Source organism: Lynx canadensis, chromosome F1 (assembly GCF_007474595.2).
Source record: "Lynx canadensis isolate LIC74 chromosome F1, mLynCan4.pri.v2, whole genome shotgun sequence".
NCBI classification, from domain to species: domain Eukaryota; kingdom Metazoa; phylum Chordata; class Mammalia; order Carnivora; family Felidae; genus Lynx; species Lynx canadensis.
Window position 1 is genome coordinate 36,192,805 of NC_044319.2, and position 15,755 is coordinate 36,208,559.

Genomic DNA, 15,755 nt, shown 5'->3' on the forward strand with positions numbered 1-15,755 from the left:
CCTGAAATTATCACTGCTACCAAAAAGCACAAGAATGCACTCCCCACTCTCTGCTCTTAGGGCTGACAGACAAGAGCCAGTCTTTCTAGTCCTAGAACTAGTTCTAGCCTCTAAGATTTTTCTAGAAAGATCGGAATGCTAAAATGGTGCCAAGAACATTCTTCAACTTGCACGGCTGATAGAAGCAGACAAGAGGGCAAATAAGACAGGAATTAAGAAAAGCAGCAAAAAACAAGTCAAGATTGAAGGCAGAGGTTATTCCAGGGAGGTGTCTCTGGGAAAGTAAAGCCCGTAGAAACGGAAGTGATTGATTTCCAGGTCTCTAACGGCAAGTGAATAAAACTAATTCATAAAGAAACACTACATACAATGCACCTGGGTGTCTTGCCATTACCAGCGCCCACAGAGTTCGAGGGTCGTGGAGACACAAGGCAACTGCCCAGTTGCAAGCCCCGCCATCCACAGTGGTGCCCTATTTCCCCAAAGGCAAACGTGGGGGGACCCCACTGCCTTGCCGGGCGGGACGCGCAGGCCTGGGGATCCCCCCAAGTAGATCCCGGAAGCGAGGGCTGCCGGCGTGGCCGCTGGGGTCTCCGGAAGAGAGCCAACTGCGCATGCGGGACCTGCTCCGCGCTCCGGGCAAGCGGGAATCCCGCCCATCCCGGTTTCCGTGCTGGGCCAGGACCCGGATCAGGAGAGGCAGAGTCCCTGCCCTGGGATGTTGGGGGAAAGCCAGGCATCTGCCCGTGTTCAAGCCTGCACCTTCAGAAAGAACCCTGACATCCAAAAGCCAGTTATGTCGCGAGCTCTGAAGCCGTGCTTGGTGGCACCAGTATACCCTGGGATGAAAGACGTCTGGGATCCTTGGTTCTTGGAAAGGCCTGGGTCCCTATCACGTCTCAATGAGGACTGTCGCCAATATGCAGCTCCCCGCCTCAGAGTGACTCACAGGGTTTGGGCAACCGTGCCCCCCGGGGATGTGCAGGTGGTTGGCGCCAGGCCCTAGCTGCACAGGCGTGGAGGGTCCTGGCTGTTCAAGACTTGCTGAAAGGGTATGTACTGGGCTTGCCAAGGGTGCGGTTCAGGGAGGTCAGGGATCTGAAAGCCATCCTGGGTCTGGAGAGGCCAGGTCACCACAGCGGGTTCTTGTAGGAAATAGACATCTGCCTAATTCCGCGTCCTAAACAACCTAATGATGACTGTTCGCCTTGAAGGCAGATCTGGGGGAATTCGACTGCCTTGCCAGGACCAGGCAGGGCAAGCTTGCTTGGGGGTCCTCCAACAAGAGACATAAATATAGCGTAAATCTATAGCTGTAATAGAAACTAGTGCTAGTGCACCTCATTGCACTAATACTTGGTCCTCCAGCAAGAGATACTAGGAGGTCCTACTACCTGGATAGGCCTGGCTGCTGGGGCTTTGGTGCCAGAGAGCTAATCGGGCACATTGGTCCACTTCAGCTGTCTGGAGCAAGCAGGAATCCCGTCCAGCCCTGGTCAGAACCCTACCAGGACCAGGTTCAGGAGAGGCTGGATCCCTATGGTGTTCTATGGGAAAAACCAGGCGTCTGCCAACGTCCAAGGCTGCACCTTCACAAAGGAACCCTATCACCCCGAAGTCAGACACATCGGGAATTCTGAAGCCTTGGTGCCCTGGAATGAGAGATATCTGGGATCCCTCATACCTGGAGAGGCCTGGGTCCCTATAGGGCAGCACTTCCAAATGGGGAATGACTATTTCTTCTCTGTAGCCATAGTATCAGATTGTCTTGTGGGAGGAGAGTCCCCCTCCACGCACGAGGCTATCCAGATGTGAGACTGGGCCATAGACCTCAGGCCTGAAGGCCTCCAGGTGCCCAAGGCCTGGAGAGAAGGCCATGTTACACATACTGGTGCAGTGCAGTTCTGGGTAGCCAGAGAATTGCAGAAAGACCACCGTGGAGAGATGCCAGTTCCTCGGAGTGGGCTCTTTAGGGAACAAAGCATGGGATTCCATCCCTAACCTAGCTATAAGCGTCTGTTCCCCTGAAGGCACATCTGTTGGGAATATGACTGCCTTGCCTTGGCCAGGTGGGTGGGCCGGTGTGGGGGATCCTTCAGTGAGAGACCAGGGAGCCCTGGTCCCTGGGTAGAGGGAGGCCAGGACGCTGGAGGAGACTCTTTTGGTAATAATAAATTATTAATAATATTTATAAATAATAGTAATAAAATAGATATAGTCAATAAATATTGTAAAACAATAATGTAAGAATACGAAACTGTTTTCATATTTCATCAGAATTAATCACTGATAATTACACTGATTTCATGTAGGCCAAGAAAGAAAACTTCTGCAACTAAAATATGGTACAACACCAAGACATTCTTGATTATAAAGTGCATCATAATTCCTAGATGGTAAATTTATGATGGAGAAAAGAGCAGTCCTCAAATTGAAAAAATTCAGGTGTCTTTCAGAGGCAAATCCTAGGCTTGTAAAGTCTACTTCAAGTGAGTGTCTTGTGAAAAGTATTTGGTACTTTTTGGTTTCCTTAGAAAAGGTCTATCTAAATGCACAAGCCAGGAATCTTACTGGATAAAACCCCAAAGATGTTCCCACTGAAAATAAGAAATCTGCCTTTAATTTCCCATTGATTAGCATCTTGCTAATCAATATAATGCTTGTTTGACACTGTTAATCAGAGAATGAAGTCTTTGGCCTCCATTCTTTGCTTTAGGATGTTAAATATGTGAATGTGATATACAGGAGAAAAGTGTAGCATAAATCTATACGTGTAATAGAAACTAATGTTAGTGCGCCTCTTTGCACTGATCATTGTTGTAATTGATACAACTGTAAGAATGCATCATTCTTTAAGGACTCAGGTGCAGTGTACATAATTCTTATTCAAAAGGAAATATGCATAGAGGCCTGTTAGATATTAAATATATTCAGGAGACTTTGAAACTTAGCATGCTAACCAAAAATGAGAGTACAATTATTTCTGAAGCCTGGGCTCTGAAGATAATGAGAAAGGTGTTCAGAGCAGTCTATCAGGGCCACACGGCACATGTTGTGCACTCTCTCCCCACTGTAATAAGTGACGAGGACAACATCAGTGACAAGACCTGCTCCAGGCTGATAACATACGATGTGCGTTATCTCGTGGCACAGAATGTTAACATTGATTTGTAATTGCTGAAAGATGCATATTGAGGGGCACAGTCTCTAAACACTGATCAGAAGTTTAGGGCACAGTCATTCAGAAACAACGTTTTGTTTTAAACGCTTGCCAAAGCCATGAATTTGCCTTTACGGTTTTTGATTGAGAGTGGGCTCAGGCTTGCAGAAGCATTGAGGACCCCTGTCCTGGCAGACCAGATTGCCTTTCGGGAGAGAGGGTGAATTAATCTATACCTAGGACTGGATGATTCATTTAAAATTCATTGAGCATTTTCTATATTCAAGAGTATGTGCTATGTGCTATAGATCTTAGTGTTAAAAGACAAAAAAATCACTTTGGCAGTTTTGTAGATAATATAAACAAATAAGCATTTGCAGTCAAATATATAATACATACTTTTATGTAACAGGGAATTATGAAAGAACTGTGGAGTGGCACCCAAGGCAGATGTAAGTGGTTAAGTATAGTTTCTGGCATCATGATGCTCAAATTCAGTTTTTCAGAACTAATTAGAATTAGCTGGAGGAAGTAGGAATGAGGAATGGGGCATTTTAAGCAAGGGGGGCACCTATGTGCAGCCTAAAGACATGAGACAGTGGAGCTGCAAGAGAGTCATTGTAGGTGGTACCTCATCTTTTTGAATGAAGAGAGTCCTCATCTTTTTGAATCTTCTGCCACATTCCAAGGCTTTATCCTGGAGACAAGAGGAGCTATTTACCAACTTTGCACAGGCAATGATATAATCAGATTTGTATTTTATAATGACCACTCTCAGAAATGTAGAGAATGCCTGGAAAGAGAGAGGCCAGTAAGCAATAAGATAAGAAGAGAGATGTTGAGGGTCTGAATAAGGTTGTAGCAATAGCAATGGCCTTTTAGATCTGTTTCCCAGGGAGAAATGACAGGATTTGGTGACTAATGTGGGAAATAATACCAAGATAATGGTAACTCCTATAAATCTGGCTTGGGTTATTTGGAGATAATATCATTCACTGAGAGAAGAAGTTTGGCAGGGATGAGAGAGGGTGGATTGAGGAGAGAGAGTTTGTATTTGGAATTGTAGAATGATGTCTGTTGGGATACGTGGAGAAGACAACCTATAGATAGTTGGGTTCAGAAGAGCAATCTGGCCTAGGGTTAGACTGCTAATGTATAGTTTATGTGAAAATGTCACAGGAAAAGCTTCCTGAAATTCATTAGAATGGCCCCTGCTTCCATAGTCTTTATTATTATTATTATTATTTTTAATGTTTATTTACTTTTGGGAGAGAGAGAGAAACAGAGCATGAGCAGGGGAGGGGCAGAGAGAGGGAGATACAGAATCCAAAGCAGGCTCCAGGATCTGAGCTGTCCGCACAGAGCCCGATGTGGAGTTTGAACTCACAAACTATGAGATCATGACCTGAGCCGAAGTCAGGCGTTCAACCAGCTGAGCCACCCAGGCGCTGCATCCATAGTCTTTTCTTAAACACAAGTAAACACAACATTTTATTTTTTTTTCCCAATGTGTCTTTAATTCCTTGGCCTTTACTTGAACTTGGCATTTATCTGATGAAACCACTTTCTATGCGACCCTTATTAAAGGACTTTTCTTCTCCTTGATTCTCAAGGAAGGAAGGGTTGGCTTTCTCACTAACCCCCTGCTTCTGAAAGACCACTGGTGCATCATTCACTTACCACTTGCGCTTCTCTTTTCTTTTCTTTGTAAGCTATTACCTCCTCCAGGACACTCTCAGTATTCTCAGTGACTTCTCTTTCCCAGACAACTTCTTCACATTCAGTTCAATTCAGCAAACTGTGCTAAACACCTGTCACGGGGCAGGTGTTTCTACACACCGAGGATGTACATCCTTGAAGAACGTAATGTACGGGGCTGTGGCGTAGCCTCATGGCCAATAGCACAGGCTCTGAATTCAGACTGCCTGTAATCTCATCCTGGCCCTACCACTCTCTAGCCTGTTGGTCTGCATCAGTTTCTTAACTTCTCTGTGCCTCGGTTTCATCCTGAAGAAAATGAGCATAATGGTAGTACCTCATGGATAATTTTTTGAAGATCACACAAAATAAAATAAGGTACATAAAATGCTGAGCACAGTACCTGGTGTGAAATAAGCTCTCAAAAAATGTCAGTTATTACTATGAATATCAAAGCAAGGATCCTTGTCTTTAAAGCAGTTGTTGGAGATAAGAAAGTAACAAATAATAAAATATAATGCTGTAAGTGCTGTGAAAACACAAGAGGGTGGAACCAGTAAGGAAATCAGGGGAGACTTCACTGAAGGTGGGACATTTCACATAAGTCTTAAAGGATGACTTCATCAGATGGACAAATAAAAAAGAACCTAAGAGAGAGAGGAGGAGAGGGAGAGAGAGAAAGAGAGAGAGAGAGAGAAAGGATCAGTATGTCAAACTCTTAGAGGGTAGGGGGATATGGTGGGTTTGAGAAAAAGAAAATGATCTGATAAGACTGGCACATAGAGTGATGACAGATTCGTGATAGGAAATGAAACTGTAAGTATTACAAAGATTTTTTGATGCCACGATGAGAAGTTTTCAATTTATCCAAATCCAGTTAGGAGCTACTGGAGTATTTGATGGCCCATATGCTTTTAGAATTTCTTGAGCTTCCTGTTTTCAGTGACCTCCATCTATTCTGCCACAGCTACATGCCGATGCAGCTTCAAGTTAGTCCCTCTCATCATCCAAAACTACTTTACCACCAGAGTTCTCACTACAACCTGCGCTTCTGATGTCTTTGCTTTGGTTGGATTCTTACCTCATCTTTAGCAGAGTATTAGCCATCTGGCTTCTCCATACTCCTCCTGTCCAAAATCTCCTTCTCTATCTCGGTATCTCCTTACAGGCCTAGACTTTGTGGAGAGCTCTTCTACTGATGTGCCTGTATTGTTCTCTAAACCTTCTCGTGCTTGACCTGCAATTGTTATGTTGCAGTTTTCCAGTCCCGGAAAAGCCCCCTATTGCCTACTTTCTTTTGTCCTAATTTAAACTCTATTGATCCATCCCAATATTTACTACCAAATTTGGGCTATATATTTACTATTGCTCACTAGCTACTTATATGTCCATTGTACCCCCCACCCCTTTTAAAATCATATTTAGTATAGTGACGGCTCCAAATTTGTGCATCTCTGGCTCCTATACTCTCAGTATGCCATCTGTATTTGTTTTAACTGAGTCTGAAGCTATTCCAAATTCCCTTCCAGGGATATGTTTGTTTCCAAAGACTTCAAAACGTTCACAATTCTGTCTACCCAGAGGAATTGAAGAAGTAATAGGAAAGAACAAATAGATTATAGGTAATACCTACCATTCATTGAGCATTTACTATAATCCAACCTTGGTATTAGCCGTGGCAGAGCAGAGCTTAGTCCTAAGTGGTCTGTCTACAAAATCTATGTTCTTTCTACTCTTCCATGATGAATGGCAAAGAAAAAGAGGAAGAAGGGAAGTAATAATAGCAGGTACAATTTTTATAATTCCCTAACTCAACATGATACAAAGAGTGTGTGTTGGACTAACTGGAGAGCGCATTTGGCTGCCTTGCTTGCTTCAATAAGTATTCTCTTTAAAGCCATTTAATTTCCATCTACCCAGGTCCTGTGTAGTTTTCTCTGTTCTACCATCCTGTACAACAGTGGCTTGGGAATTACGTGTGTCCTGATGTCTTTCCAAAGTTCTATAAGGGAAGTGGAGACAGCTTCTCTCCTGGGATCCCAACATCTATCTGGGGTGATATCAAATTCCCAGCTTGCCTACGGCAAGACTGAAGAGTGTGGAACTTCTGCACCAGCTTCATTTTTGCTACATCTTTTTTTTAATGTTTTTATTTTATTTTTGAGAGAGAGAGAGAGAGAGAGAGAGTGGGGGAGGGGCAGAGAGAGAGGGAGACATAGAATCCAAAGCAGGCTCCAGGCTCTGAGCTGTCAGCACAGAACCTGATGTGGGGTTCGCACTCACTTACAGTAAGGTCATGAACTGAGCCGAAGTTGGACGCTCAACTGACTGAGCCACCCAGGCGCCCCCATTTTTGCTATATCTTTAACTATGTGCCTGAGGGCTGGACCCAAAACTGAACAGTCTGCTTGTTTGAATATTCTACTCAAATCTTTCCTCTCTCGGGTATGTATATCAATTGGGTTTTGGTCAGGAAAAAAAACTCATTCTATGTATATCAGTTATAAAAAGTTTAAATGGGAATTAAGGGCTTATATGCAGAAAGGCTACATAGTTCTTGGGTTCTGCTGTAAAATAAAAATGTGGGGCCTCTAGTTCAAAAGTCATTAAGAACTTCGAGATGGTGACAGAAAAGCAAACCAAGAAGGAGTCTGTTAGGTTTGAATTGTGACCTCTCCCAACACACAAATTCGTCTGTTGAAGTTCTACACCCTATGTTGAAGTACCTCAGAATGTGATCTTATTTGAAAACAGATACTGCTGTTGTTGCCAATATTAGTTAAATACTTGGTTTTTCTGAACTTTTGACAGTTTGTGCAGATTGAGTAGTTCAGAGTGAAACTGTCCCTGACTGTCAGGAATTAATGACACCTTAGGTCACCTGTATTTATGTAGGGAAGCCTCTGGATTTTAGCACAGTATTAGTTTTGGTGAGTCACCAAAGCTAATGACATCAGGGGATTTTTTTTTTCCTGTCTTATACTTTTTCTTCTTTGGGTGCGAGTTCTCCTTACCCTGTTTTTTTTTTTTTTCATACCCTTTCTATTTTCTTATGTTTCATATTACTAACTATTAATGAACTGCAACCATTGGTTTGGTTCCTGGATGAATTTTTGTGAAAGAATTTTAGAATTATGAATTTTCTATTTCTTAGACAATCAGCCATAGAAGTGCTACTCACTGTAACTGTATTCAATTGCTGTTGCTACATATAGTTATAATAACATGGTGCACTACTTAAAAACACTAGGCATAAAATGAATGTTTTCAGGTGGAATGGACTACAAGTACAGGTATGTTTTGAATGTTGATTAATTGTATATTGAAAGGCTATAAGCATGTGACAGTAAGCATCCAAGTGAAAAATCAAAATCATAGTTATCCAGATGTTTTATCTATGAAGCCAGCATCTGGAAATACAAAAACATCTGGATGACTGGCTGTATTTACCACATTTCACCCGACTACTTTGGCATCATGCAGACATAGACCAAATCATGTTTGTCTATATCAGGAGCAGTGATAAACTGCAATAAAAATTATGTTGTTAAGTTATATTAAGGTAATACAAATAAATCACCCTAAAGTCACTAGTTGAATTTGAAATTATATCTAAACTATTGAAACACATTCTTGTATGTACATCGCGATTTCTTTATTTGGGCTACAGTTTATAAGAGGAGCTTCAGAATTTAAAATAATGGCTTATAATGTATTTCTTAAGCATGAGGAAGTGATCCGGGTGTATTGCAGATGAATATATGAATTTGATTGGAGTTATGAAATAAAATTTGGAAAAGTTTTAGCAAGTTTTAAACCACTGGTTTGGCTTTGTATGTTAATCCTTTGCAGCAAATATAGATGACTAAGATACCAAAGGTATTAGTCTAATGTCATATAGGCAAAGGCACTATGGAAAAGTGGATTGACAAAAGGACGGGAATAGGTGGTGATAGGAATCGAAGAAGCACAGTCATTGAAGAGCTATGGGACACAGTCAAGTCAATGTACCTTAAAGGAGTTCGAATGAAACACAAGAATGTACGTAAAATCACCTTGCCTTGACACCGCATATGGCAGGTGTCGAGTAAATAGCAGTTGCCCTCTGCTCACAGAGCACTATGGAAATCCACATCGACCAAACGTTCCTGGGTGGGCATAGTTCACTTTGCTTAAAGTTATGATTGATTCGGTGTGGACAGCTTGGAGTCTGGAGCCTGTTTCGGATTCTTTGTCTCCCTCTCTCTCTGCTCCTCCCCTGCTCACACTGTCTCTCTTTCAAAAATAAATTAAAAAACAATTTTTTTAAAAAGGTTATGATTGATCGTTGTCATTTCAGGGGAGGTAATTTTGTGCCTTGTAGTTACTGAGGACTAACCCATTATCATTTTAGTTGCTATATATGTCTAAAAAATAATTGTAAGAAAAAATATTTTAACAAATGTATTTTTGTCTTACATCTTGGAAAACAGAGATGTTATTGTATTATTTTACATGGCAGAAATGAAGATGCTAAAACATTGCTGAAAAGCCATTTCAGAGAGAGAATGAGAATGAAAATACACGTGTTCCACTGGCCAGTTCAGTGTTCGTTCCCTTGACCTTAGTTATGCCAAGTAAAATAGTTATGATTGATCTCAATCCCAGATTGGGTAAGAAACAGCCTGGCCTCAAATGGCAGGCCGTTTACCTAGCAACAAATACTGTTCCACAGCTTTATATTTTTATCAATATAAAATTTAATTTTTAAGTTTTTTTCTTCTCAAAAAACAATCAAATTTAATATGCTGGGATCCCTTTCAACTTAGGTATTTATAGAATCTAGTCACAGTTGTAAATGGTCAGCAGTGTTAGGATATGCTACTGCTTTTTTCTGTCAGGAAAGAGGGCACATTCTCAGACTACTAGCAACTTCTGAGTCATTTGAAAATCCCTCAATATCATTTTAATACATAATCTATTATCCTGGGTTGTAGGAATAGAAATAAAGATAGGTAAATATAGATATTTGCCCTTTTGTGTCTTTTAAAACATGTATGCAAATTTGATTATGGTATATCAAATATTATTTTGATAGAGTCAGTAAGGTGGTTTGTTATCTCCATGTGACTACTTTTGTAAGTCTTAAACATATTTTGCATAGTAAATATTCGTTTACAATTTTGGGGAGAATAGAGATTTTTCATGTAAATTACCTTAAAATGAAGTAGCTTCTTTTAAAATTTTTTTTAATGTTTGTTTATTATTTTTGAGATAGAGACAGAGTGCGAGCAGGGGAAGGGCAGAGAGAGAGGGAGACACAGAATCTGAAGCAGGCTCTAGGCTCTGAGCTGTCAGCACAAAGCCCGATGCGGGACTCGAACTCACCAACTGTGAGATCACTACCTGAGCTGAGGTCGGACGCTTAACTGACTGAGCCAACCAGGTGCCCCAAAATGAAGTAGCTTATACTAATTATATTATGTCACAAACTGATTTCCTATTTAAAAGTAGTATTTTACAACACTATGGAAATTTTAAAATATGTTTATGCAGAAGGAGTACTTAAGGAAATAATTGCACATCATATTTGTACAATAAATATAGAAGGACCAAGTATTGTTTTTTTCCCTCTAGCAGCATTTAGTACCACCTACTATCATAAGCATTTCAGAACACATTGTAATTGTAATAATAATCCTATGAGGTAATTACAAGTAGTGGTCCCATTTTTCAGGTGCAGAGACTGAGATATGGAAAGATTAAGGAATTGCCAAAGATCACACAGCCAATAAGTGGCTGTGCCAGGATTCCACACTGGGTCATTTGGCTTTGGAGTCTGAGCTTGCACCCACTCCCCTTAAGCCTAACTAACTGCTTAAAAATAATGAAGAAAATTGACCGGTCCCTATAAAGCTTCCAACAAAAGTACAGTTAACAATAACTTTATTCTAAAAATGACTTGTTCCAACAGATTAAAAAGCCACAAGCTGTTGTATCCAATAGTTCTTTGTAAGTAACAGCTGCTCTGCATTGTGCAACTTCCCACAAGCATGCCAGAAAGTTAATATCAATTACAATTAAAGAGGAAAAGTATTTTGGGTAATATAACATTTGACAAAAAGCCTTGGTAAATAAAGCACTGGCAAAGAGCTAAAATATTAACGCTGTGCTAAAACTTTTCCTTTTTTCTGTGCCGACTTTCTTAAAAGGTGTGAACTGTGAAATGGAAGTTGATGACTGTTGGTCCCAGCCCTGCCTAAATGGTGCAACCTGTCATGATGCTCTGGGGGCTTATTTCTGTGACTGTCCCACTGGATTCCTTGGTGATCACTGCGAACTCAGTACTGATGAATGTGCCAGTCAGCCGTGTCTCCATGGAGGGCTGTGCATAGATGGACACAATAGGTACGTTTTCTCCTGTGTTTGGGCGATTGGCTTAGAGAGAACTCACTGACCAACCAACCACTACTGTACCTCTCTGGGGATTTTGGAGAGCTCATGTCCTCAGCTGAAGATGTTCACACTGCTTTCCACTTTATTTTTTTATTTTTATTTTTTAATGTTTATTTTTGAGAGAGAGAAAGAGACAGAATGTGAGCAGGGGAGGGGCAGAGAGAGAGGGAGACACAGAATCTGAAGCAGCCTCCAGGCTCTGAGCTGTCAGCACAGGGCCCGATAGGGGGCTCAAACCCATGAACTGTGAGATCATGGCCTGGGCCGAAGTCAGAACCAACTGAGCCACCCAGGAATCCCTGCTTTGCACTTTAAATGACAAAAAGTTGTAACATTCAGATTTTACTCAAAAATTCATCCTTTAGAGGTCATTTGTCCCAAGAGTGAGAATTTTCCAAGTCACTCTGGTAATCATCTAGGACTGTTTATATTACAAAAAAAATGCCAACTTTTCAATTCCACTAAACTTGTTATAGATAGGGAAAGTGCAAAAACAAAGCTATAGATTATTCTATATGTGAATATAAGGTGGTATTTACATAATTACAAGCATATAAATCAAGTGATGAAAAATAAGTCCTTTAGAAATTGTATATAAACAATGTTGGAAAAGACAGTGATATCAAATTGATTGTATCTTGAATGTCCAGGTGTTTGGAGACTTGGGTGAATACTTTTGAGAGAGTAGACTGGCGAGAAGTAGCTATGTGAATCTGCTCCGAAGTTGATTCTATCATTGGCTTTTCAGCCGATTCTATCATTGGCTTTTTATTTATTATTTAAAATAATAAATAAATAAACCTTAATACAATATATATAATAAATGTAGGTGATGGTAATTGATTATATATAAAATATTTTATTTTTTTTAAATGTTTATTTTTGAAGGAGAGGGAGAGGGAGAGAAAGAGAGAGAGACAGAGACAGAGACAACTAGTGGGGAGGGGCAGAAAGAGAGGGAGACACAGAATCTGAAGCAGGCTCTAGGCTCTGAGCTGTCAGCACAGAGTCTGATGCAGGGCTTGAACTTAGAAACCATGAGATCATGACCTGAGCCAAAGTCAGAATCTTAACCGACTGAGTCACTCAGGTGCCCCTATAGAAAATAGTTTAAAAAGAACTTTCTGATACCTATTTAAACCACGAATACCGAATTATCAAATGCATGGCAATTTGAACAACATTAGTACTTAATGTTTTGTTGGATCCTTCAGCAGCTCAGTGGAAGGCAAGCTGAGCATTCATATTCTCACATTACATTAGATGTCCAAAGTTCAGGGAAGTTAGGTGACTCCCACAAGTTCACACAGTTAATTTTTTGTAGAAGAAAGACTAGAATCCAATTCTTCTTTATTTAATAAGTAAGATCCAATTTATCCCAAATCTAAGTTTCAAAGAGAATCGGACTCGAAAGGGGAGGAGTAAAAGGCACACGTACTTCAAATATATCCAGCAAAATAATGTGATTTTAAATAGGACAGGGGCGCCTGGGTGGCTTGGTCGGTTAAGCGTCCGACTTCGGCTCAGGTCACGATCTCGCGGTCGGTGGGTTCGAGCCCTGCGTCAGGCTCTGTGCTGACAGCTCAGAGCCTGGAGCCTGTTTCAGATTCTGTGTCTCCCTCTCTCTGTGACCCTCCCCCGTTCATGCTCTGTCTCTCTCTGTCTCAAAAATTAATAGACATTAAAAAAAATTTTTTTTAAATAGGACAATGTAGTTGTATGTTTCTTTTGTAAACTCTAAAGTATAACTTTTAATCACATTTCACGTCTTGACTCTGACTTTCAATTTTACCCAAATCATTCTCCAGTGACAAGAATCTATATTCCTCAAGGCAGATTACTGACCAACATGTAGACTGACCAGAATGGAAGTTTCCACACATGTACTGCCGAGGAAGAGCAGGAGGTCCCCTCATCCATGCTTTACTGCCTCCAGAAAACATCAGGACAGAAAATACACAAAGCTTTTGCTTCCTATGGAGATGCAAACAAAACAAGGCTACTGAACCTTGCCACCTTTCAATTCTTTGTGTAATGTGCCGTGGATAATTTTTCTGTTTTACCCTTCTCTATCTTAGTGCCTAAATTTTGGGAAGATGAGTAGAAGGTCAACAAATACAACCTGACTTTAGTTTCCCACAACAAAAATGAACACATTTTCTATGAGGTTTATGGGAAGGTCAGAAACTATACACCAAAGAAACAAAAAACAAACAAGTTTCTTGTAGACCAAAGGGATATGCAAATAGAGTTTCCAGGAATTGGGGCCCACTAGCCAGCCTCTAGTACAGGGCTCTTGTCTCTAATGTCTTATATATAGTAGATTTTTAGTAAGTATTTTAATTAGTAAGAGGATTTCTCACTAGCAATACATATACAAATTATAGTGACTTATTACATTTACTAATATTTCAGTTTCCTTAGTGAAATCTTCTTATCTGTGTTTGGTGGTAAACATTCACACAAGCCATAGTGAACAGAACTCTAAGTCTTTATAAGTTCATAGGTGTTCTTTCCCCTAGACCTTCATTTCATCAAAGCCGAGTGTGCAACCCCATGTTTTTATAATACTAAATCCTTGAGGAGATCCCATATAAATTAAAAGCTCCTCTCGATAAAGTCGACAAGTATCCCCATCAGATTTGTGTTTTGAGTCTCTCAGATAATCTCACTCAACCAATGAATGGATAGAAATAGCAAGACTAAAATATTCCTGTAATCTAAAAATAAGAGAACGTAAGTCACAATTTATATAATGAGGGCTTTTCCTGTTTTTTTAAATAATTTATTGTTTCATTTTTCATAAGGGACCTTATTAATGGGCTGTAAATATAAAAGAGCACCACAGTGGTATAAATCATTCTCTACTGCCTTCACAAATATTAACAACTTTATTTAGTACTACTTAGTAATAATTTATTCCGTGTTTTCTGATGTTTCAGATACCATGTCTATTCTTTCTGTGCACATTCAATTATCACAATAACCCTGTGACATAGGTACTATTGTCTTCAATTTATGGATGAGGAAACTGAAGCAAAGAATCATGGTTTCCAAATAATTTTGCATGAAATTTTTAAAGATTATCATAAATTTTAAAAGATAATCAGGTACCAGTATGGAAATACATAACGTGTTCAGGTTCGTAGAGATAATTCCCCAGAGTTTTTGAGACAAGTGTTAAAGCCATGCCCGGGGTCTCAGACTGATGGACAGGGGAAGAGACAGGATAAAGGTACTTGATCTCAATATGACCAAGAGTTGATGTGAAAATTTCATTTTACTCTCCAGCTATAGCTGTAACTGCATGGATAGTGGATTCACAGGGACACATTGTGAGACCCTGATGCCTCTATGTTGGTCAAAACCCTGTCACAATAATGCTACATGTGAGGACAGTGATGACAATTACACTTGTCACTGCTGGCCTGGTAAGTGACAAAATATCTTCCACCAACTTTTTTTTTTTTTTTTTTTTTTGCTTAGAGTAGAAACAAACCACTTATGGCAAATGTAAACTAAAAAAATCTTACTGTTAAAGGTTTAAAACCAACTCTTTCTTCTAGATTCTGTTTTTTATTAAGTTATTTTTTATTGTTTATTTATTTTTGAGAGAGAGAAACAGGGGAGGGGCAGAGAGAGAGAGAGAGAGAGAGAGAGAGGGAGACACAGAATCTGAAGCAGGCTCCAGAATCTGAAGCAGGCTCCAGAATCTGAAGCAGGCTCCAAGCTCTGAGCTGTCAGCACAGAGCCCAATGTGGGGCTCAAACCCACGGGCCACGAGATCATGACCTGAGCTGAAGTCGGACACTTAACCGAGTGAGCCACCCAGGCACCCCACTAGTTATCATTGTTCAACTGAATTCTTCATTGCTCACACATACCTACTGCTACACGATGCATTGTCTAAAGTAGGTTACCATGTGCCTAATCATTAGAACCATCTAGAGGAAACAGAGAGGAGAAAATGAATAGAAGAATCAATTTTAGCATGGTCTTCATGGAGAAAAATTCACTTGAAGATGCTTCCTTTTCTTCCAAGATATTTTCACTGATACCTAGAATATATTGAAACCCATGAAACAATATTAAAACCCTAGGAGACTGTATTATATTTCATAGTCAATATAATTACAATGGTCCCATAGAGGGTATGGAATGATTATTCCAGAAATAGGTGTATTCTCCTCAGAATTTATAATATAATTGAAATTATTAGTTTAATATACATAAACCATAACTAAAAATTATACATAAAGGGTAATTAGGCTAGAATGTAGAGGTAATACCAGAATCAGTAGAAAACATTATATAACACTTGAGCCAACAAGTCACCTGTAAATATTGCTGTTAGTTTTATCAAAAAAAACTGCTTAACATATTTTTTTTTAATTTTTTTTTCAACGTTTTTTATTTATTTTTGGGACAGAGAGAGACAGAGCATGAACAGGGGAGGGGCAGA

The 15,755-nt window shown here is 40.1% G+C and overlaps 1 protein-coding gene across 1 annotated transcript in view; it reads left to right on the plus strand.

Annotated features, from left to right (window-relative positions):
* Positions 1-15,755, plus strand: part of CRB1 (crumbs cell polarity complex component 1) — a 232,150-nt gene that overhangs the window by 97,053 nt on the left and 119,342 nt on the right. Inside the window, exons 4-5 of the mRNA XM_030302046.1 lie at positions 11,050-11,245; positions 14,585-14,724. Of these exons, the coding sequence (XP_030157906.1) occupies positions 11,050-11,245; positions 14,585-14,724 (336 nt within the window). The remainder of the gene's footprint in view (positions 1-11,049; positions 11,246-14,584; positions 14,725-15,755) is intronic.